The sequence below is a fragment of the Mauremys reevesii genome, linkage group 20 (genome assembly GCF_016161935.1).
Source record: "Mauremys reevesii isolate NIE-2019 linkage group 20, ASM1616193v1, whole genome shotgun sequence".
Lineage (NCBI taxonomy): Eukaryota > Metazoa > Chordata > Testudines > Geoemydidae > Mauremys > Mauremys reevesii.
Window position 1 is genome coordinate 18,740,468 of NC_052642.1, and position 25,723 is coordinate 18,766,190.

The 25,723-nt window shown below is 38.2% G+C and overlaps 1 protein-coding gene across 11 annotated transcripts in view; it reads left to right on the plus strand.

The window, feature by feature from the left end:
• Nucleotides 1-25,723, plus strand: part of BCAS3 (BCAS3 microtubule associated cell migration factor) — a 486,041-nt gene that overhangs the window by 118,380 nt on the left and 341,938 nt on the right. For all 11 annotated transcript variants that reach the window (XM_039507722.1, XM_039507724.1, XM_039507723.1 and 8 more), the window contains one exon: nt 25,486-25,619. In XM_039507722.1, coding sequence (XP_039363656.1) covers nt 25,486-25,619 — 134 coding nt within the window. The remainder of the gene's footprint in view (nt 1-25,485; nt 25,620-25,723) is intronic.

Below are 25,723 nucleotides of genomic sequence, written 5' to 3' on the forward strand. Positions count from 1 at the left end.
TAGGGTATAATTTCATGTATATAGTTATGAGGCTGAAAATATATCCTCATGGCTTAAAGCAAGCCCAGACGAAGACTCTCCTGAAGCAGAGGGGCAATTCACATCTCATCAGGATCAAACCCAGCCCAGCCTCACAGGAACAAAAGGCGCTGGCCTAGCCAGCAACAAGAGAACCTGTTAGAGTCTTGAGTGAGTCACTCCCCTTCCTTTGGTCAGTTTGGAACTGTGATGAGGTAATGCTCACCTGACTCTGAAGGGGTGGCAAAGCCAAAAGGGAAGAAAGGACATAATAAACGGGAGAGACATTTGCCATGCTCTTCCTCTCTCTTCCACCTACATCTATAGACACCACCACACCAAGCAACTGAAGTGTTGATCAAAGGGGAGAGCTTGGCTAAAAAGCAACCAGCCAGCCTGTGGTAAGAAGCATCTGAGTTTGTTAGGGCACTGAAAGTGTTAAAATCATCTTAGAATGCGTTTTGCTTTTATTTCATTTGACCAAATCCGAAGTGTTATGTTTTGACTTATAATCACTTAAAATCTATCTTTATAGTTAATAAATCTCTTTCTTTATTCTACCTGAAGCAGTGCATTTGGTTTGAAGTGTGTCAGATGCTCCCCTTGGGATAACAAGCCTGGTACACATCAATTACTTTGTTAAATTGACGAAGTCATAGAAGCTTGCAGTGTCCAGCAGGTATAACTGGACACTGCAAGACGGAGGTTCCTAGGGTTGTGTCTGGGACCGGAGATATTGGCTAGTGTCATTCGGTTGCAAGTAGCTGGGAGCAGCTTACATGCCAGAGTCTGTGAGTGAACAGTCCAGGAGTGGGGGTTCTCACAGCAGAGCAGGGAAAGACTGTCTCCCTGAGTCAAGGATTGGAGTGGCCTAGCAGATCACCAGTCCAGATAACACCAGAGGGGAACGTCACAATGTGTATTATGCTTCTTTTAGGGAATTAAAAATTACATCAGTCTTTTAGTAGTCCAGTGTGGTACATGCACATGATGACTTAGTAAACATTGGCATCTGAACTCATTTAGTTGAGTGTTGAATATCAGTTGACAGAGACTGCAGTTAATTTGTCTTTTCTGGCACTTTCAGCCTCAAACAGCTATAATGCATGAAGGAACAGTAGGACTAATATAGATATAGCTGAAATACTAAGGTAAGTTACGGTAATTAATTAGGTTTCCTAATGCACTTTCCTTCCAGAAGGTAGGGACCATAACTTTCCTAAAATATTTCTTCAACCTAGATTTGAGAATAAAATGGGTAATTTCAATTAAACAAATATATTTAAGGTAACTCGTGGTGACGATAGATGTTTTGTTGATATGTAACTCAAGATTCTGCCCTTCCCTTTCTTTGGAGTGCTGTGAACTGTGATCTGAAAATATTTTAAAAACCTCAAAGAAAGCACCTTTTCCCCTCCTTCCTCTTTGCAGATGAAGAATGGTTGTGGGCAGGTGAGATGCATCCTGTTAGTGAATCTTGTCCAGTTGACAAGTAATATGTCTATTAGTCTTCTTAGGACAGAGAAATAACTTTTTGATTGACTACGCAGTGGTCAGTAAAAGGGCCAGGGAATCAACATCTTCCGCTTGCCTAAATTAATGAGTTATAAAACGTCGTAAATGCCCTGAAGATCTTGGGAATGAAGTCACATTTCAAAGAACTAAAACTGAATGTATGTCATGTATATCTTCACTTGTGGTGACCAGTCGGACTGATTTTGACATCCCATCTGTTATGTCAAAACTCCTTAATAGTAGTGTGCGGTTCAAAGCATCTTTACTATTAGTGCTTTTGACATAAAAAGCTGTATTCTTATCTCATAGTTGGGGGATTTTATCATGTAACTCTCTGTGCATTAAGGTGAGAATGTACTCTGTAAATTCTAGAATGGTGATATTTCTGTACTGTTGTCAGTCTTGTGTGTTTGGTACAAAAAATAATACCTAGAATATAGGTGGTGCTGACAAATTGAAAGAAATAGTTCTTTGGAATGCAATACACATTAATTAAATACCCTTTAAAAAGAGAAATGGTGCAAATTAGAGAAAAGGAAAATATTTATGCAACAGCAGATTTTGTATTACCTTTATAGTTGGAGATATGAATTTATATAATCAGCTTTTTTTCTCTTTGTTTGATCATGCACTGAAATTGTAATCTTTTGTCTATGATAAAACAGCCTGTTTCCATAGTTGAACAAGACATTTTGTGGGGAAAACATAATTTTCTAAACACAATTATTTTCTGTCCACACTGGAAGAAAGACATGAGGCCATGGTGTGGTTTAATTAGGTTGCAATGTTATTCACTTATAATATCTGGGAGTACAGAGCTCATACAGAGGCGGGAAGAAGAGGTCGGCTCCCTGCTGATCCAGATGTAGAAACCCCAAACCCCCTTCCTCAGCAACTTTAAAGGGGGCTACGAAAAGGAGGAGGTGTTGGCTCCTCGCTGATGAGACTTAGGAGCCACCCTTACTCAGCTCCCATAAGGGATGTTTTCCTTCAAATTCTTTTCCAATCCATATTATTTGACAATCGTATCCCTTCCAGACAGAGTACCTGCACTGGACATCTGCCAGAAGGCGATGCCAGCAAAATCCTTGGCTACCTTCTTCCCACCCTTGCTGGGTTCCAAGATAGCCACAGATTCCTTCCCCCCCTTTTTTTTTAAACCCAGGGTGAACCATATCTGCATCTGGTTTCTGTTTCCAGGCTGCCAAAGAGTGCACAAACCGGACAAAGACCCACTCACATTAAGGTTGCGGTGGGCACATTCTTGACGGTTTGCTGTGTGTCATGAAACTCTTGTGGAAACAGATGACCCACAGCAAGGTATTAAATCATGCTGCACGGCCTGCGTTTTTCCAGTGAAGTTCAGAAAAGATTGAAAATTATTACTTCAGCTCCATACACAGTGAAATTAGCACTTAAAACCAGTAAGCTGGATTCTCCATTTAATATCCAGATAGGATTATATTTGATGTCAGCAGTGTAAATTACATCATTTTAACCCAGTACATAAGTGGCATGTTGCTATTCAGACTGGTATTTTACAAAGCATAATGAAAACAAGAAGTGGCTTTTGCTACCAGGTTCTTCTACTGGCTATTATAAAACTATATAATCCATTAATTACTCATGATATTATACTCAGAGACATCATACGAATATCTAATGGCTAACTTTCACTAACCAGTGGAACTGATAGACACTGAACCTTTTTACATTAGATTTGTGACTAATCAAATAGTAATTTATATTCATTGTGTCTTTGTACCAACACACTCATGAAAATGTACTTTGCAGGTATTCAGTTTTCAAAAGTAATTTAAGTATTGTGAATCACAGGTACAGAATTATTGTACAGCTCTTTGGAGTACCTGATAAATAAATGTAATAATGCGCCAAAAGTCAAAACATACAGGAAGATCGATAAATTACATTAACACAGTTTCTGTGCAACAAAAGCTGATCAAGTTAAGCAGCATAGCCTCCTTAAGCAATTATTAAATGAACTGGAATGTCAATAGAATGTATTTGTGATATGACCAAGATATCCACTAGAAATATTTCTAATGCAGTCCTTTGTACTAAACTAGTTTGTGATGATTTAATCAAAGGTGATAGAACAACACTTAGAAATGTCACACTATAAAAATAGTTGTTAAATGGGGATAGCGTAAGTTTTGCTTCTCTATAGAACAAAGATTACGAAAAGGCCCTACAAAGAGGAGAAGAGGGAAGTATTGATGTCACTGGTTTAATGCTAGCGTGATATTTGGCATAATAACTTTCTGTTTTTTATTTAAAATGAAAAAAATGTACTGCACCTTTAGCTCCCTAGCCGTGTTATGGGCCCGATCCCAAGTCTATTGAAAACAGTGGGCAGACTCCCTACAGTGCACTGGGTTTTGGATCAGGCCCCATAAGCTTGTCTGTTGCTGCCCGGCCTTTGCCAATGTGATATTTTGTTATTACTAAGGCAAATCTATTCTGCCTCTTTTCTTTTCTTTTCTTTTCTTTTCTTTTCGACAGGCTGAAAAAATAAATCTTTTCCCATTTGTACAAATTGCCATGCTTTCTTCATGCAGGTAACTCAAAAACAGCTGACCTTTGAAACGGAAAACTTGGCATTTAATTAGTGTTTATTTTGGACTAGATCCATGACCAAGTTTGAAAAAAGTAATTGCTTGGATAATAAAATAATAAGCAATTGAATCAGCACTTCTCAATATGCTGAGTGGGCTGCTTAGATTTTTAACAGAATCTGAAATATCCCAGAACACATCTCCCTGCAGCATGCTGGCAGTAACAGGTTGCCGCTGGAGCAGTTGGTATTGTGAATGTCTTATTCTAAAACAGGCAGCTTAAAAACTGCCTTAATAACAGGGACTGATAAAAATCATGGGAGCACAAATTGCGAATTCTGACAGTGTAGGGTGTCTTCACCATTTTTTGCCTAATTCAGAAAATGCTATTCTTTTATTTAACAAAAAATTAAATTGCACATAGTTCTTTGTGTGTGTGTGTGTTTTTTTTTGTTTGTTTGTTTTTCTTTTGCCTTAGAACTGGAAACTCCATGACCAGGGGGTTTGACCAACAGAACTCCTAAATTTACTGGAATTTGCCAAAATTCAGGGCCATCTATAGACTGTCCTTGCCTTTCTGCTTTAAATTTTTTAAGATAAATAGATTAATTTTGAAGTATGGAAGCAGTTCCGTAAAAGTAAAAAGAATGGTTATCTCCTACCTGTGTAATTGTGATTTCATCGTTGGGAATAATCAATAAAGGGCATCAAGACAGATATACACCAAATACTGAATTAAATTGAACTGATCATTATAGTTATTTTCCCCTGAAAGAGCATTGTGTTGTAATGCAAACGAAGAAGATTTAAGTCCATCTTACATGTTTTCTTTGCCATTTGTGATGTCAGCTTAGTTTCACCATTGGTGCCATCATTTGTTTGTGACAGCCAACAGACAGATTTCTTATACAGTACTCTTGTACTGTTTTTGGATGAGAGTTTAGTTAAAATTACCCCAGGTTTCATATGCAGGTGCCTAGCCATTATGCTGTGGGCTTATTTGCTAATTGAAAATGATTAACTCTTTGTAGGTAGAATTTGTATGAGTATTTTCCATATCCATTTTATATAGAAAACTGATATTACTTTCATAAGTGTTATTAGATTTTACTATCAAAATCACCAATTTTATTTATATAGTGCCAAACATGTTGGTGGATGTTTTTGAGACAGAAATAAAGATAAGCTCCCTGCTTTGAAGAGCTCACATTCTGCTTTTAGACATCTGGTTTTGAATAAATTCAATAAATGTTGTAAGTAGTAATTCTACATTGCCAAGCGCCATAATCTAGGTGCTGTCTGGAAGTATAAAATACTCAGATCTGAGTTCAGGGCATAGATTAGTCTGGTACCTAGCAGTATGGCGTATGGGCACTTCTTTCTTGCTGCTGCCTTCTTCTCCACAGAATCAACGCCTCGTTTTGGGTGGGATGGAGGGGATTTTTTGCAGTAAATAAAATTTCTAGCTGTTCTAGTTGCTGAGATACACCATTCACAAAGCTAATGAAACAGTGATGTCTGCTTGGGCTTGCAGAATGATAAGGTATGATGTGCCCCACTAATGTCACTGGGTGCTAATTTACTCAGAAGAGCTACACAATCCACCGTGAGTGACAACTCATTTTGGTACCATGATTCAGTGGGCTGGGGAGAGTACTGCCACTTCCCCTGCCCTTTCTGCCCTCACCCAATCAAGGAGACAAGCTCAAGATGCTTCAGAGGCCAGCAGGGCATCTAAGCCTCTTTGAACGACAGCTGAGCTCAAGAAGTTCAGCATGACTGACAAAGCTCACCAAGGGGAAGCCAAGACCAATGAGCCCTATGGGTGTATTCAGACACCAGTAAGGGGGATGTGTGTTGAGACCAGAGAGCTCATGTATGATCATATTTTGAGAATCTGCACAAGCGCATCTCTTACGGAAAGAGCTTGGAAGAGTATACTTCCCCCCCCCCCAGTTCAAGTCTCTGTCTGATTAAAGACCTCCAGCTGCAACTTAATTATTGGAACATTTCAGCCTGTGAATAAATTGTGTGGTGATGTCAGATAACAGTCCACTTTATATGTCTAATACTTGAGCTCCTTAAGAGAGCCTCTCCCTTATGCGGTTGTAGATGCTATACGGTCAATATCGCTTATGTCTACATGGTCACATCAATGTAATTTAGGATGCCTTTGCCATCTACCTATGACTTCTCTTTTGAAGACTGTGACGAATTGGTGATCTGTCTGTGGTCTCCCATTCTGTGCATAAACAATGGTCCTAGACCATCAGGTTAGGATCAGAGTCAGCATTAGCTAGACTTCCATATCACGCACAAGTCTCCATCAGTGATTGTACCAATGATTTTGGCCTTTCTTTGCTTAGACTATAAAGGCATGAATACTTATGTGGAAATTTTGGTTGTGCACGCCAGCAATTTACTTCTCTGTTGTGTTGTCTAAACGCAGTATTGCAGTGTAGGCAGCATTCAGGAACTTTCAAATGGAGTTAGGATAAAAATTCTCAACAGTCTTTTTTACTGCAGGATTTTTCTTCTGTGAATTTCATGCAATGTGATAATATTGTGCAATAAGTTTTTGTTAGCAGGGATTAAGCGTTAAACTATCTTTTATAATGAAATATTTAAACAGGTACAAACAGTTTACAAAATGTCATGGTTATTACAGTACCATGGGAAAAAATGTTTGCTACATAATGTAAATTGACAAGAGCTCATTAAGTAAACTCTGTATCAAGGCGCCCTGGACTAAATTTTGGGAGGTCACAAACGGAAGGAATACACCATAGGCAGTTATTTAATTTAAGATGTTTACGAAAAAGCCTCCAAGATTTTAATGTGCTGACGATAGTCTGCCAGGAATTGTAATTGTGTGTAAGGTTTAAAACGGAGAGGGGAAAAAAAAGGATTACATGTTACCAAATAGAATCAATTGTTCCATGATAATCTGGACTAGACTAAACTAGAGATTGTCTAGATTAGAGACTGTAGGAGCCAGGCAAATGTCCCTCTTATTCATGAAGTTGCATTATTAGATACATTCTTATAATTTACATAGGAAAAAAGTCACCCAATTTAATGTCAGCAATAGCCTAGTAAAGCTAGTTCTGTTTGTTCCATCTTTCCATACAGACATATTAAGAATCTTATTTGCCACTGTCAGAGACAGGATACTGGGATAGGTGGACCGCTAGTCTGATCTGTTATGGCAATTCTTATATCCGACTGTCTGAAAACTTTTTACTCCCTTTCTGATGCCCCCCTCACCCAGCAATATGACTTCAGGTCTAAAGCATTCACTCTGCCACAACTGTTTTCATGTGATTAGACTGCTGGCCCAGACCTAAGACCTCAGTATGTGTAAAAGAGAAGTGGTTTTCAAGTTTAACGAGCATACAATAAAAACCAGTGTTGAAATTTGGAGGGCAGTGATCTCTGTGTCAGTAATCATCGTCGAGAAGTTGGTATGTAGCTTATAGGTTGGCACTCCTCATCCTTTCATCCGCCAAATCTGGGAAGTGCCCTGACCTGTAAATGGGAAATATGATTGTTATGGGTTTTCTAAATCTGTAAAACTTGCATTGTTTTATCTTACTCAAAATAATAATATTGTCATTTGCACCAAGGAAATTTCTTAAAATAGGTTCCAAATGCAAGTTTTATGGCTTTTTCCTAACTTTATCACCATCTGATTTTAAACTGCTTCAGACCTTCAATGTTTGGCTAAGTTCCCCCACACTCCCTGGCCGCCTCTCTGTGCAGCATTTCTGAATAGCTTTCTTTCAAGATCGTTTAGGGTCCTAATGTTGTAACTACTTACCCTTTAGTAAAATGCACATTCTGGCAAGCTATTTTCATAGGTTATATAATAGACCCATTAAGAACAATAATACTTGTTAAAATGTATTGCAATAAGTTTGGGGAAGTCTGTAAAATAATATAAGCAGGCCACTTTACTCCTGACATATACCTAATTCTGTGTATCTTATGAAGCATTCTTTGTAAAACAGCAGAGTATATGCATCAAGATGTGTTTTTACACATGAATGTTTGCAAAAAAAAAATGTGTGCACCTTTTAATGAGAGTAAGACTGAAAGATCATAGAAAAATTATGCAAATGCCATCCATTGCTAGTACATAGTAAAATGAGTTCAACATTGTGTTGCAACATTGTGTTGCAGACCAGAACAGAGAATAATCTCCAGGGAAAAGTTAAAAATACAGTAAAATTCGCATGACGGAATAACACTGCAAAATGAACTGGAGAGAAAATACTGCTTGGTTGACTAGCTGGCATGCAATCTGTGCTGTATGGTTTCTATTCATAGAAGTGAAATTAAAGGATGCAGTTAAACACAGTTGTGAAACGTCCAGTCCAACAGCTGCATTTAGTTTGTTTTTCAATTTCTCATTGCCTTTCTTGTTTATTAGCTGTGACTCTGAGGTCGGAATTAAAACAAATATTTTAATGGCAGTATTTATGATGTTGGCAAGGAGCATGATGGCTTAGTACTGTGATCTGGACAAGACTCGATATGGGTGGTGTGAGGTAGTCCCTTCAGGCTTTAAACAGAGTCACGATTGGTGAGACTTTTCAAAGTATAATGCCTGTAAATCACGCAACTGATAAGCATCATGGAATCTGTACTTTTCAGTTCTATTAATGAACTGGGCATGCTTAAAGGAATTTTGAGGGGGCCACAAAGGGAAGATTCCTCATGGATTTTAGCATGTTAAACGCTACAAAATTCCTCAGTTCATTTTGACAGCTCTTAAGTATAAACGCCCTTTATGAACTATGATAATTAAAACCAACTTCAGAAATTGTTCTACGTGCTTTTAAGAGTAATATTAAAGTACATGGGCTTTGAGCATTAGACCATCTTATTATTTTAGTACATCGTCTTCAATTTACCACAATTAAAAGCAAATTTTAGAATTTTTGCTTGTGATAAAGCTGTATATTAGTTGCCAAATACATTGTAATCCACTGCTTGGCAAGTTTTATAAAGCTGTATGTAATTCAGTTCCTGAGACAAACATAAGAGAAATGTTTTGAAATCCCAATCCCGGCAGGCCTAAATTATAAATAAAATAGATTTTTAAATTATGTCAGGCAAAGTTTGTGAGAAATTAGCTAATTTTCCTCTCCATTGTAGATGGATGGAAACATTTATAGGAATAATCCTATTAATTACATTTTATAAACAGTGCTGCTGAAAGGGTCATATTAATTTTTAATTCAAATGTGGAACCCATATATTTGAATTAATCTCTTAGTAGTACTTTTGGAGTGGATGAAAACAAGAATCGTGTTTGAAGCTTGAAAATCATATTGATTTAAGTGTTTATATAAATAATAGTAATATAAACTGAAGGATGTTCTTTCATTTGTTGCCCAGTATTTATACTGTAAATGACACTGGGCTGTTAAATGTGACAGGAAGCAGTTGTATCATCCTTTGTACCTTGAACAGCTGGTCATCTTCTTGCTAAGGTAAATGGTATTAATAGGCCTGGATATAACCAATAAACTTTGTCCTCTCATTCTGTGTATTTAGTTTTTGAATGTGAAACTACAGTGTACATAGCAATATCTGGTTTTTGTAGAAAGCACTCCTGACATGGAACGGAGTTCATTAGAAAATTGTCATTTGGAAAGGGGAAACACGTTTCTCAGTAGGAAAATGTTTGTATTCTCTGTTGCACACAGCAGCTGGTGAAAACAGATTATGGCTTCTGTTAATCTTGATTGGTGCATTTTAGAATCTTAAATTAGGATTTGTAAGAGTTTTGAAGCACAAAAATGAATGTTTCCCTTTGGATTAGCTCTGTTTCAGAGTTTGCTTAAAGTGCTATGGTAGAATGCCCAAACCAAACGCTATCTTTTAGCATTTTGGATTGCAACTCTCTTTAGGGAAGCTAAACTCGACTCCTTGGGCTAATGACAGTTGAGAAATGTTAATCTCTGACCCTTCACATATCATTTGTAAATGAAGATTTTGATAAAGCCAAGCCTTCTTTAACTAGAAATAAAATATTTTATGGTAATATAATTTTGAAGGCCTCAGTTTTAGTTGTCTGTCTAGACAAAATAAATATTAGACTTGGAGATTCGTTCACTGAGACTCTTACAAGACTTTTTTCCTAATGTTAAAGTTTTTAGGTAAAAAATGTATGAGCAGGGCCAATAGCATTGTCTGGGGAAAATATTTTAAAGTCAATTTAGATATTTCATTTTCTAAAACCAAAATTTACTTTAGGTCATAATTATAGATCATCTGAAGCATTCATCATGCTTTTTAGCAAGTGTTCCCAGGATGTGTGCACAATAGCCAGATATAGTCTGTAGACTACGTTTTCGATGCATAATGGCTTCTAGCTTGTGAACAGCATTTTAAAAATAATTTACATTCATTTTGTTGTCCCTACTCTGATTTCATTCCATGAAATTCAAATAATGAATTTTGTATGTTCATTTATGTAGCACCTGGGTGTCCAAGGGTTTTTTCTCCTCTATCCTTACGGTAGATGCAGTAGGCTGCTAACTTCCCCTTGGCTGGCAAAAGATGGTGCATTTTATACCACTTGCTCTCCCTTGAGGTTCCCATAGGAGAAGCACAGGTTTAGTTTGTGGTGGAGATTCTTTAGGAGCCTCACTGGTGGAGGTGGAGGCTGTTGCAGGAGTGCACAGAATCACCACAGACAATGGATACACGCTAGCCAAAGTGGTACTGCCCATTTTTCAGGCTATGCTGGCTCCTCCTTGCACTTTCTGGCTGTTATGGGCCCTGGCTTATGCTGGCAAAAGGGAAGGTTGAATCTGACCATGTAAAAGAGGTGGAAAAGTCATTTGAAGGCTGCTGGTGGAATTAATTTGTAAGTGTGTCAGTGGTGTAAATTCTCTTAGTCAGGGTTGGGGTGGAGTTAAGAGTGGTGCAGGCAGGAAGAGGGTGCAGTTTATAAAAATTGTGATACAGCTGCTCTTTCTGGCAATTAGACTCACGAAGTGGGATTGTAAATAGGATTTAGAGTGAATAACTTCAATGTCTAAAGTAAATTCCCCTACCCCCCACTGAACTCAGGAGTAGCACTTTTCCAGGCAGTAGGCAGTGTTGGTGCCAGGTTACTGGGACGCTTGTCTCTCAAGACCGTCACAGAAACCTGAGAGGTTTTTTTCCTCCTTAAAGCAAGCTGGCAACATTCCTAATGACTCTACAGTAGGGGATGCCAGCTGTCCACTATAGCTACTAACAACGCAGGTGTACATCTTTTGACTCGTGTATTCTATTATGCCTATAAGAGTGGCTAATCTTCCACCACTGCAGAAGCATTGCTGGCTCACACTGATGGACAAGGCCTGGCTGCTTGCTATGTGGGCAAATTGTATTAATCAGGCATTTTAGGCTCCCAGAGCACTCTAATGCTTTCCCTAATTTGTTTATACTAACACCTCAGAATAACACAAATTTGCCTCTTCTAATTTATACACAGAGGAACACTTTGTGAGCTAAACATTTTCTTAATTATTATAACACTCTTTTCATGCACAGATCTCCAAGTCCATTTCAAAGGAAGGTATGTATAATTATCTCCACTTTACTGAGGCCTGTAGAAGCTAGCCTATTTTTTAAAAAGTGTCCACTAATTTTGGGTGCCTCAGTTTTTAGGTGCCCAATTTGATTTTAGGAGGTGCTGAGACATCTACAGCTCTAGTTGTCTTTAGTGGGAACAGCTGGTGCTCATTGTGTCTGCGTTATTGTGCAATCACTGCCTTTGGAGGTTTTTAAGAACAAGTTAGACAAACGCCTGTCAGGGATGGTCTTAGGTATACTTCGTCTTGCCTTGGCATGAGGGACTGGACTAGATGAACTCTTGAGGTCCCTTCCCTTCCACCCCTATATTTCTATGATTCTGTGAAAATCATGCCCTGCAGTAGAACTCCCAACATGGGCATTCAAAATTAGTGGATAGTTTTGGAAGCTCAGGCCTTGGTGACTTCCCCAAGTTCACACAGAGACACAGAGGCAAAGCTGGGAATAGAACCTGCTCCCAGTCCTGTCTGCTCTTCACTAGCCATGGGAGTTTGCACATCAGGAACAGAATTGGCCACGTCCCCTTTTGTGATGTCTGTTCTCCTGCTCTGCACAGATGGAGCATTCCCTGCACTCCAGAGAGGACAGGGATTGCAGTTCTACCTGGCTGCTGCCCAGGAGAGAAGGATGGGGAGCTCCTTATTCCCTCCCCTCTTTCTTTCTTTTGAACATCCATGCAGCATCTGGGCGACAATCTGGCCCTGAATCAGTTTAAAAAAAAAAAAGCCATAGAAGCATGGTACGTTGCTGTGTTGCAGTATTATTGCAACATCACACAGGGCATCCTAGTTTCAGATTTTTGCAATTGCCCTCAGTTCCTGAGCTGGCAAGTTTGGGAATACCATGGATGTGTAACTGGAATCCACTGGAGAACAGTGAGGCTTTCATCTGTTTCATAGAGCTGAAAACATGCAAGGCAACGTCTGTGTGTGCGCTGATTGTTAGGCCTGAGCAACCTTCAAACAGTCATATCCATAAGCAGCATTAGAGATAGGAATAGGTTAAAAATGAAAGGTGTTCCCTTTGCTAACATTTACACTACAAAAAATCCAATGGGTGGCAGTGGGTAGCCAGGGAAGATGAGGAAATTATCCTATATTTGGAATTTTTTTTACAGGAGACACTTAAACACTTAAAAGTAGTAATTGGGGCCCACAGTCTCTGAAAACGATATTGTTGCAAACACTTCATGATCTCCTCCTCAAGGGCAGGTTGGGGGATGCTTTTCCCTAGAAGTCTTTCCTTCCAGCCTTTGTACATCTACTGTAGGGATACATGCTGGCTACGAATTCTATAATGGCTACTTACCCAGTTTGGAGGCTGCAACAGAAACAACATTTAACAATGAATTTTCAACACAAAGGCTTAACCAAGAGTTGGAAATGTGGTCATGAAGCTAAATATTGTTGTTGCAGTAGGTAAACACTGTGTCAACTTGCCACTAGCACTGAATTGTGAATTATATATATTTTTGCATTCACCTGTATTCATAATTATTGTGTATCAAAGTGTAAATTTTCACAGCAACTTTACCAGGTTAGAATGGGACACATTCCTAACCCTAGTTAGCTTATAGTGTAAGACAGGACACAAGACAGCAGTTGAAGTAAGAGAGGCAGAAAGATTTTTAGTGAGGAGAAAATGTTAGCAGGGCTTCCTGGAAGAAATCGGTTTGAAGGAGGAGAAAGAGGGGATCTTGGTGAGCAAGAAATGGGAGCGTGTTCCGCGTGTAGGGGCTACATGAGTGAATAAAATCATGAAGCCAACAATGCAAGGAGGAGAAAAGGGGAGGAGGAAAAAAGGTCATTTGAAGCGTCATTAGGAGCAACAGGAGGAGTAGATGGAAATGAAATCAAAGGTATACTGAGGGGTGAGATTAAATTTGATTTGGTAAGAGAGCGGAAGTCTGTAGTGGGTTTGAAAGAGCGGCTGATTGGAAGAGAGAGAGGGCTGAAGGAACTATGAACTTGCAGGAGAGTGAAATGCCAATTTTACAGATGGATAAACTGAGACAAAGAGAGGCTGTGACTTGCTCAAGACCCCACAGTGAGTCAGTGGCAGAGAAGAATAGACCCCAGAAGTCCCGATTCCTAGTCCACTGCTCCAGCCAATAGATGACACTCCAAAGTTATTTCATTCTTACACTTTAAAAAAAAGTGTTGTTAATTATGCAAGCATAGGCATTAAGAAAAACTTTTTCAGATGGGAAATTAAAATCATAAACTTCAACGCACTTTTTAAAAAAAGCTGATGTTTTATAAATATCTGTTTTCTCTCTTTAATTTAGTAAATAATTGATCTGCTTTCCAAGGGTGTTACTTCTGCCAGCTGAGCAGCTGAGAGCTGTGAAGTGCAACACATCTAAATTTTAAATAATTACCCCTCCTTGGCTAGGAAAGAGCTTTTCCATCCATTAATAACAGGAAAATTAATGTTAGGCCTGCAGTAAAACAGATTAAACTGTGTACCCCTTTGAATGCCTGACTGCACCTCTAACAGACCTGAAATTCCTCTGGTTACTTAAATGCTGTATATTGAAATGTGATGGTGGTCTTGGGTTAATAGTTAAAGAAGTTTAAATTGGAATTTCTCAACAGAAGTTTCCCCCATTGATCAGAGCAAGTGGGCAGAAAAGTACCTTGTTTGATTGTTGGGAAGCATTGATAATGCCTCACAGATTAACTGAGGGATTTTTTTTTCTTTTCCTTTGTCTGCCGAGTGTGTAAAATCTGAGTTTTATTAAACAAATTGATCAGCTAATGTTTAGACATCTCTTTTTTAAAATGAAAAGTGCTAAATAAGTGCTAACGTATTTCAGCTCTAATATGAATGCAGCTAGCTACTTTTTTGTCGTTTGGATTTTTATAATGAAGGGAACTTCCTTCACAGATTTGCATGATGAAGCTTCACCTTGGAATCTCAACTCATAGATGCTATGTTATCTAGCATAGACTGATCCCCAATTATTTAAAACTGGAATCATTCTTTGCTTTTCCACTCTTTGCTCTGGCTTTGTATTTAGCTTTAGTTGTTGCCTCTGAAGACAACCCTATTCAAATTCATCTGATGTTATGATATACGGTATACAGTACTTGCAAAAAGTTGTGCAGGTGCCTTTTCTATTGGCATGTACTGTACATGGAGGGGCTAGAGGTGGGAAATAATGCAGGAGATATCTGGGCAGGTAGCAGTGCTTTTTGATTAACTTATTAGGAGAAACAGTTAACTGGGGGACTTCTTTTTTTAACAACAACAACAACAACAAAGTTGTAGTAAACAACAAGGCTTTAAACCCCCCCCTCAAAAAATGTCTACTCTACTGTGGCACAGGAGCTGTGGTTTGAATGATGGCAAATTAATTGCCTCTTCATGGTGATTAACTAGCTTGACACCAATGAGAAATATAGTACTTGGAGTAGGTAACTGTGAAATTGCAATACCCCCACCCATCTTTGAATACATTTATTTCCCACCCACCTTTGTCTCCCCTGAGGTAAGTGATGATTTTTCATTTAATAAAAAGAATTACACTGCACCTAGCACTTGTCTGGCGGGGATTGTAGGAGATACTGTAACTAAAAAGAGGAAATGCTAGGCTCATTTAATTGCTCTTTAAAGAATTAACACATCACGGGTAGCTATGACATAGATGTGTTACTTCAAAATAGATTTACTAGTAAATTCAGTCAGCATTCCCTCTGGATTTAATGCTGAAAGTGTCTCAAGAGGTTTATGAATTGAAGAAAAGAAACATCTGAAGCCTTGTAATTGAATGCTGTACAACTTCATGTCATTTTGGTGGAAGTAAGACATCTGAAAAGAGGCCCCAGGAATATGATCTTTGATATGTTTGATTTCCCCCCAGGCTCCCCAAATTGCAGAAATATTCCTAAGCATTACTACAAATAGACTAAATCCATCATTCCTTTACCTTCTGAACCATCTGACTTCATGTCTCTCTTTTCACCTAAGTGTTGAACCTACTACCAAAGTCAGACTGTAACATATCCCAGAACTCCCCACTTAAGGAACCTCTTCAAAATCAGAAGCTATCCAATTCCATACCATAGTTTATTGGTCAGTGCTACCAGTACCTAAGTGCATGTATTGCCTGTCTCTGCAACACCTTCATCCAAGTCAGAATGGTTTGAAGATTTGTGGGATGGAGGTAGTGGAGTAAAGCTTGGAAATGCACTGCAAAATGTTCCTTATTACTCAACCAATGTTCTGATCCAAAACAAGATACCAAATAAGCATATTTTACTGTACTGCTGGAAGGGTAACCACTTCCCTCCCTTGTGATCACACATGTTTTGCTGCTGCCAGACAGTGGCACTCACTATAAGAACTGTTTGTGCCCACATCCCAGTTGTGGTGGTTTTCCACTACTGCTTTTAAACTCTGTCTTGACATAAGGCCTTGATGAGGCTGACCCAATACCTTCCCATGTTGTTCAGTGTGTGCTCTCAGTCCTTGCGTTTTCTATAAAACAATGTCAGTATTCATGTACTCTCCTGTTCATGAACTAGAAATTGGAATTAGCATCCATACTCTGAAGGAAAAGAGAAGCTTTAGGGTTATTTGTTTTTCATTTCTGTAGGTATTTTAAATGTAGTGCACTTGGGTCTATACTTGCATTATTTGAAATACATTTCATTTCCATGCTTTTTCTTCTACTGTTATGTGTGTGTGTGTGTGTGTGTATATATATATATATATATATTTCAAATAATGCAAATATATATGTGTGATTTCTCTTCTGGATGATGCTCAAATCACTTATTACAAGAATACAGAAACGATTTTGATTTTTTTTAAATCTATGAAATTTGCAAAAGGTTAAAAAAAAAGTACTTAATTAAAACATTGAGAACCTTAAAGATTTGTGTTTATATGTGTGAATACATTTCTGTTTATGTTCATATTAGAAGTAATTGGCCTCGGTTTTGAAATGCAGTAGCTTGCTGATGAATTCTAAGATTTGTTAAAAATTAGTAAAATCAGAGAGGAGACATTGGTACAGCAGATATTTTTCATTGGAAATGTATACTGGGAGGATAGGATAAAAATACTTATGACTCTAAGAAATGAACAACTATATACCATAGCTGAAATCCTGGGTTCATTGAAGTAAATGGCAGAACTAACATTGACTTCAGTTGGGCCAGGATTTCACCCTCTCTCTCCAACATTTATCTTGATGTTCTTCCAGTATACGGAGAATGACATAATGTACATAATGTTTCATCAGTAAAAAAAAGTTTGCATATCGTTGGCTGTAATCTTTTGCAATTAGCAAAAACCCAGAATGCTACTTCACTGGTAGTGACCATGGATTTAAGATCCTTTTTGGGGGGAACCGCGGGCAGGGTTAAAAGAACGGTCGGTTCCCTTGATTCCTTGCCCTCATTTGCTCAGCTGTCCTTATTGTGTGTTCTTCAGTTTAGGAGGGAGAAAACCATCCTGATCAAGATTTAAAATTTACTGGGCCATCAACTGTGGATCACAGTTGGCCGCTTGAGGAAAATGTTGAATAGTGTTCTAATACATAAAGCATAACTTGAACTATGTGTTAATCAAGGTAAATTAGCCTAATGTTTATTTCAAATTGTCCAGCCTTGATACGAGATTTGCATTAATCGGCTCACAGGGTGTAATCATCTCTCATGATTACATATAAGCTTTTGATGTTTTAAAGTGTTTTGTTTACCAGTATAATAATTTTGGTAGTATAGGTTCACATAAAAAAAAATCAGATCTGATTGCTTAATAGGTCCAATTTGGTTATAGGGCCAAATTCTAGAACTATGGCAAATGTCCCACGTATGGACACACACATGGACTTCAGAAGCAACATTAATGTTTGATTGTATTCTGGCTAGTATCAGCCCAATACACAGCCCATACTGCGTATTCCAGGAGTGTGAATAATCTGAAAGAAGAGTGGATATGAATAGAGTCTATTGATGGGTCAGGGCACAGACATTCATAAATCCATGGATCACATATCCATTGGCCCTACATTGAAACGTGGATACGTGGCTCCCATTGTAGGTTTTGAGGGGCACTAGGATAGAAGCAGCCAAGTTACAGTTCATGCCAAAACTGGGCCCACTTTAGTGAAGTAGTTAATAATTCAGTACCTATAATGTCTGTACCTAATATTGAGAGAATAGTAAATTCGAGAGTAAAATTAATATGGGCCAGATCCTCAGCTGTTGTAAATCAATGTAGCTCCATTGACTTCTATGCTAATTTATACCTGCTGAGGATCTGGTCCTTTGATTTTAAAAACCTACCCAATGCAAAATAATTCTGCCATTAAAAACAATCAGTCTTATGTGAATTTTTCAACTTGATGTATGGTATTTGTGATCATATTCAAAAAGTACGTTCAGTTGCTCACATCATCTTAATATGATTGTGTGCACAAACGGCTACTTATGCTTCTGAGTAGCCCTTTTGTGAATGCAGATAGCTAAATTGCATGCTTAAATTAAGCCTGTGGTAGAATGCACATTTTATTTGTTCAGTTGTGTGCCTGACTTCTCGAAAATTGGGTCCTCAATGTTTTTAAAAACAGCTCCAGGTGGCCTTGGGTGTGTTGCATTTTTCAATATATAATTACAGAATGACATTGTTTAAGGGGGGAGACTTCTGTTGCATTCAAAGATGCCATTATTTAAAGTGAATTGACTCCTGAAACTTAACCCAAGGTGAAATTGTTTTTATCTCATTTATATGAACATCAGAAACAATGATGCAATTAGATAGGTGTTAAAAATAGGATGTGGTGGAGATGCTTAAATTACTCAGGTTTCCTAGATTTTATAGCAAGTACCCAACTGAGATTTGCTGCTCTTTAATTTTGTCCTTTGGGCTAACCAGCTGACGCCTAGTTGAAAAGACTTATGTTCCTATAAGGCCACAGAAGACTTAATATTCAGTCTTGGTCTCCTTGGATTTTGGAGAACTCTGTGTACCATCAGCAACTTCAATCCCACCCTCTAGACCAACCCTCATCTATCAAACCCAGGCTGTGTGTGAGAGAGAGAGGAAGCTCCCAGATAAACATACAGCAGCGCCTAAACTCCTAATCACTCTAGGCTTCCGCTTCCAGGCCCTATAATTAGAAGTCCTTCTTTTCCTTGTATTCCCAGTTGACGCAAATGCTTTTTGTGGCTTGGCACCTCATTTAGGGCGTGGGTTTAGTTTATGGCCAGGCCAGAGTCTGGTTTAGTCTTCTGATACTGCATAAATAGCTCTTAAGCCACAGTCTACATCTGTACCAGTTTTTCCTTTTATGTATATATTTTTTAAAACTTTTTCCTGAAAGAAGTTTATTGTTTCCCAAAGAGTATGCATGAAAAATAGGAAGTTGTAAATTAAAGCAAATGTATCTGTTAGCTAAAACAAAGATAAACTACCGTGTGTGTGTGTGTGTGTGTGTGTGTGTGTGTGTGTAGGATATCTAAACTGAATTTTTTAATCTTTTCTGTGGATTTGAAAAACCACACAGTAAAACACAGTCATTAATTTAATTTAGCTGCTTCCTTCACGTTGTGGATAAGAAAATCAAAATGTTTGCAATGAGATGCATATAAAGTAATATCTGGTTTACACACAAATTCTCACTGGGTTATGTGTATGCAAGAATTTGAATTGTTTTCAGATGTTATCTGCTAAACAGGGATTAATGCCAGTTTGAAAAACAAGCAGGAAATCCTGGAGAATTATTCACTTTTCATCTGTGATTTTTCATACAAAATACATCATAAGGGAATACATTTTTGGAATTAATTTATGACAGTGCTAACCTATATTTCCATCTAAACACAGTCTTTGCGAAAGCTATTGAAAGAGAAAACTGAATGTAAAATTGCCTGCATTTGACAATGAAAGGAATAATTAAGATTCAAGTTCATCTATTTCTCTGTTGGGATCATTTCCACTATGGTGTTACGGAATTACACAATGTACTTTTGTTGCAGGGAGCTAGAGTGAGAAACTAAATAGTAGAGCTGTGGTAATTGGAAACTGTAACTCCTTGCTATGAAGTAAAGAGAGAAGGAAAATACCACATACACATGTGCACGTGTGCACCAAAAATAAAGCAAACATTCCAAACCTCGGTGATTTATTGTTTGAATAACAATAAGGAAGATATTTTAAAATACTAATCGTCTTATAAAAATGTATTTTGGACTAGCATCTCTGTGGTATTATGCCTGAGACCAGCACATTACTGGGGTTTAGACAAGCATCTACTTGTATATCAAATGCAAATGTCGGCATTATGAAAGTAATTTTTTCACCTCCTGAAAAAAGTTACTAATACAGTTAAGGTTTGTATCCCCTAATAATATGCTTTGCTCCATATGGTGATACACAGCAGAATTCTATGTTAGATAAGCAAACTGCAAAATCAGATTGCTTTAAAACGGAAACATGGAGGCTAACTCCTTTTTCCCCACAAAATGCTGTATTATCTTTCACTTCTTTACTCTTTCAGCAAGTACATAAAAAAATTAAAAGACAAGAAAAGGAGAAAAACAGTGTAGGAAAAGAAATTAATTACACCATATGGATCTGATTATAATTCCAGATATCCAAGCACATTTCACTGTGTAATTTATTCAAATACTACACATAACATTCAAAGAATGCACAGATAACACCCTCACAGCACAGAGTTTCTGATGAATTACTATACAGGCAGATAGGGATTAGAGATTAGGATTAGACCTTTGTGAGACAGCTAGCCCAAATGAGAATTTTGGATCAGCATAAACTTTAATTGTTTTGTTATAAATGGAATTTATATTGATAACATATAAAAGCAGTTCTTTGCCTCTAAGTCAGAGGTTAGTGGTTCTAAACCATCATTTTATACACAGTTGAGGTCACACATTGGCTTCCTCAATTCCCTTGCTTTAATGCAAGGATGACAGTCTGTCCTGGGCCAGTTATATTCATTTCCATTGTATTGAGAAAATGTAAGAGGATGTACGAGCTCCTGACAAGGTGGCTGACTAGGCTGTTGGCTATTTTTGTGAGCCGTTTTAAGCCTATAAGAGGTAGTGATGCCAAGAGTGGACCCTGTGGCTATTTATGCCAGATAGAAGGCTGGGAGGCAGCCTTGCAACTCCTAATTTCTCTTCTGAGTGATCATATGGCATGAGGTTGCAACAGTGATCTTTCCAGACAATGGTCATCCTGAGCAGGACTTCCTAGAGAGATCTCAGGCCAAAGCCTCTCCATCTTGACAAGGATTGGGCTGTGATGACTGTACCCAAAGTGTATGGACCACTTAGCTGGCCCCCAGACTATGAAGGTGATGTTGAAAGGCAGAGTATGTAAGTGGGAGTAAGGGTCAAGACAAAGCTCTCTTAGTCCACCAACAACCTCTGAAGCAAGCATCCCCCTTAGTTCCCTTGGACAGGCCGCCCGCATGGGGAAGAGGTGAAGAGACACTAGCTGGCAGCAAGCTCTGTGACCAAGCTACTCCATTGGCTGGTTCCAATAACTGCAGTCACCATCCTGCAATGTCTGAGACAAAGCTCACCAGACCATAAAGTAGAAGTTCAAACCTCTTTTCTCTTAGATATCTTATTTTTCTCCTCTTACTTTGTTTTCTATTTTTATTTATTTATTTATTTTACAGAAAGAGATCTGTGTTGTTCTGTTAGGGTGTGAATGTGTGGATTGAGTGTGTGCATGCATGTGTGTAGTTGGAAAAGTCTGCTTTGGGAATGGGACCAGTAATGATTCCCTAACCCTAAAACCTAATTCTGCTATTGAATCATTCCAAGTGTTTCCTCAGTTAAGGGGTAGAGTTATCTGAAGCTGCTGTAGTGTAAGCTATTTGCAATGTTGTAACTGTGTTGGTTCCAGGATGAGAGAGAGACTAGGTGGGTGAGGCAGTATATTTTATTGAATGACTTCTGTTGGTGGAAAGTACAAGCTTTCAAACTTCACAAAGCTCTTTAGATTTGGGGAAGGAAATGAGTGTCTGAGCCAAATACAAGTTGGGACAGATTGTTACGCATAAGGTGTTCACACGTTGTGGGAGACCATTTAAAATCAAGTGGACAGTTGAGGATTAGATTGTAAAACATAAGGAGTTTACACGTGCTGTAGGAGACCACTTAAAATGAAGTGGACAATTAAGAGTTAGCAGGCAGTGGGGTGTGTTTCAAATGAGCCATAAAACCAGTGTCTCTGAGTCCATGGTTTTTAGTGTGTAACAGATGTATGAAGTTAAGTTCCCAGGGTTGCCTTTTGAATATGTTGTGCAGGTTTCCTTTGAGGATGAGTACTGGGAGGTCAGATATGGAGTGATCGCTTTGTGAAAAGTTTTGCCCATTGGTGATATGGTGTTTTTGTCTTTTTTAATTTTTCTGTGAGTTAATTTGAGAGCGCAGTGATGGTCTGGTTTCACCCACATAGTTGTTCTTGGGGTATTTGATGCATTGGATGAGATACACCACATGTGATAGGCATCTGTAGGACCCATAAATCTTAAACGGTGTGTTGCGGGGGGGTATTGATCGTCGTAGCTGTGGAGATATGTCTGCAGGTTTTGTGTCATAGTTGTGGCAGGGTTTGGTGCCACTTTGAGTTGGTGTATCCTGGTTTGTGGGAAGCTTGTTTTTGATGATGAGCTTGATGATGTTGGGGGTTGTTTGAAGGCCAGAAGAGGGGGTTCAGGAAAGATTTCTTTCAGGATGTAGTCCTCATCAAATGTGGGTTGTAACTGTTTGGTGATACCCCATCTGGGTTCTAGTGTGGGATGGTTTGTGACAACTAGGGGGAGTGAAGTTGGAGGGTTTTTTTACTGTAATGAAGCACGTATTTGCGTGGCATTTTCCATGATGCAATCTACTTCTCTGGTGGAGTGTCCCTGTTTAGTGAAAGGAATTTTAAATGTGCTCAGATGTGCCTCCCACACTTTCTTTTTGGAGTAAATTCTGTGGTACCCGAGTACCTGGATGTAGATAGCACATTTTTGGTGTGTCTGGGGTGATTGCTGGATCTGTGGAGGTAAATGTTGTGATATGAGGGTTTCTTGTATATAGCTGTTTGTTGGGTTTCCATTATTGAAGCTAATTATGGTATCCAAGAAGTTGTTGCTAGTGTGGGAGTATTTTAGACAGAGTTTGATGGATGTGTGGTGGTTGTTGAAGTTGTGTGGAAATCTGTAGATACAATATCTGTAAAGTTATTTAAAAGGCACTTTAATGTATCTATTGAAAACAGTTCAAGTAAATTGATTTCCACTTTAAACTTAGGTCTGTCTAGCGGATGAAAATATCATTGGTGCATTCTTCCAGAAATTCTTTCTCCAGGCAACCTGTGTAGAAGTTAGCCTATTGGAGAGCCATCCTAGTGCCCATGGCTGTTCCCCTGGTTTGGACAAAGTGTTTGTTGTTAAATGTAAAATTGTTATGGATGAGGATGAAATGGATGAGTTGGGAATGTGTTTGGAGTGGAATCAGGTCTCGTAATGTTCCCACTCATTTAGTTGGGGCAGCCTGCTACCGACATAGGGAACACTATTTATATCTAGAACATAACATTTTCTCCATGGAAGATGGTATTTATTATTGGGGATAACACACTTTACTAAAAGGGAAATAGATCTTCTGCTTTTACAGAATAGAGTTAATGTAAACTATTTGTTATCTCACACTAAAGACTAGCTAACTTGCATTTGAGCAACTTTAACTATATTTCCTATCAACTTATTCTCTGCAAACCAAGGAAATATTCAGTTAAGCCAATATTTACATGCAGACCAACCTCAACTCAAATGCCTTGCCTCACAAAGATAATACCCAAATACCCACATAGATTCCTCAGCTCCACAACAAACTCTTTTATTTCCAACACTCAGAATCAGTTGAAAGTGTGTCTGTTGGATAGAATCTTGCTGAAGGTAAGAATGTGCATTTGTATATGATTTTTGAGGGATTGGATGCATGCACTGAGGGTGGTTTCCCTCTCTGTCCCAGCCCAACTGTTACAGTGGACAAACCGAGGCAGGTATTTTGTCTGCCAAACACATCTTGGATCTCTGCAATTCTGTTTATTTAAAATGCTTATACACTCTGAATTACCCTGGCATCTGAGTGCCTCACAATGCCTGTGAGGTAGGGAATTATCCCCATTTTACAGATGGAGAACCAAGGACTTGCATAACTTGAGGTCATGCAGGAAGCCTATGGTAGAGCAGGGAGTTGAACCCAAGTTATCCTAATCCTAAGTTAGTTCCCTGACCACTGAGGCCATCTTTCCTTTCAATTGAGGTATGATTAAAGGTCATAATTTTTTTCTTTCAACAGTAAAATTTTTTAAAGTGGCCTGTATCAGCAATGTGATGATGTGTATATATGACAGGTTTTGAGCTGTGAATATAACTGTTTAGCTACAGAGAGAAGAGGGGTGAGAGAGAAACAAGGGGCCACATTTATACAAAGAATTTTAAATTATTTTCTCAGGGCAAGTCAATAATATTTCATCACAAAAATGTCACAGGTAATGCACTTGTCCTTTTGAACAGTAATTGTGCTAAATTTGGAGACTAAAATTTCATCACTGAAATAGTAAGAGATTTCAATTCTGCTTTAAGTGGAAAAACTCAACCTTAACTATGGTGTTGCTGCAAACACCTTAGTAATACACCATTCATCACTTTTTCCAGTGATGCACTCACCATGAAATGTGTAAAATTCCTCTTTCTGTAGATACATTAAAGTGCCTTTTAAATAATTTTAATGATATTCTGTCTGTTTAAAAAACTGTTCAAGTAAACTGGTTTCCACTTTAAACTTCTTTAAACATCAGTCTCACTGTAAGTGATAATTCATTATATTACTTTGATAAGCAAGATAATACAGATTTACTGTAGAGGAGAATGAATGTCAGGTATTTCTTATACAGTCTTCTCAAGTTCTGCCATAATGCAGCAGTTTTATATAAGCAAAAAGCTCTCAGTTTTAGTATAAACAATTGTACTCTCATGGCAAGCTGATCTAAAATATGTGGTTGTAAATGTCCAAAAACTGGATTATGGACTGACATGTAGAGAGAGGAAAAAATAAATAGTATTTACAACTTACTATCATTCTGCTGATCTTCAGTCTAATTGAATAATTTCAGCAGCGTACATTAGTGCCTGTTTTCTGTGAAGGTAACACTTAATATTTAACTTGCAAACTCAGGCTCTTATTTGCTAGCTTTTCCTGCAATAAATCAGACAGTTTCTGTGATACAGCTTTATGAGAGAGAGGCTCCCTTTGAATAATTTTGGGGAGGGGCTATCTTTAGTTTATGTTTAATAGTGTTTTCACTTGCATGAAAGAAGGGAATTGTGTTGGAAACATCAATCTTCATTATATTGGCTGAGAGTAAATGTTTACATGCCCAATTGAGAGCTATAGGGTGGTAAACTGCAGTTTGCAGTAACTTTGGTGCTTCATAGTGATTATGGGAGATATTAACTTTCAGCGTGAGTGTCTTGACTTATAGTTAATTGACTGTACAGTTTAGGTCAACAATGTTACAGTTGTCTGATTTCTAATGAACTTCTGCTTAGAAATTAATTAAAACATTTGCATGAAATTAATCCCTTTAGAATGAAATAATTTTTTCACACCATTTGTGTGTGTGTGTGGCCAGAAAACAAAGTGGAAGATGTGATAGATATTTTAGACCCACGTCCTTAAACGTCTTTCTCTGCAGTGATTAATCCCTTGTGCTTTTTCTTTTCTTTACTCAGGGATGCTTCTGGTCACTACTGACACGCTAGGCCATGATTTCCATGTTTTCCAAGTACTGACACATCCTTGGTCGTCATCACAAAGTGCTGTACATCATTTGTATACACTTCACAGGGGAGAGACCGAAGCCAAAGTAAGTTAAAAATATTAACTAAAAACTTATCTCCAGATAGAACACATTATACATGTTCTGTATGTTGGCACTTTTGAGATTCCTGTTGGTTTCAGCAAGGAAAC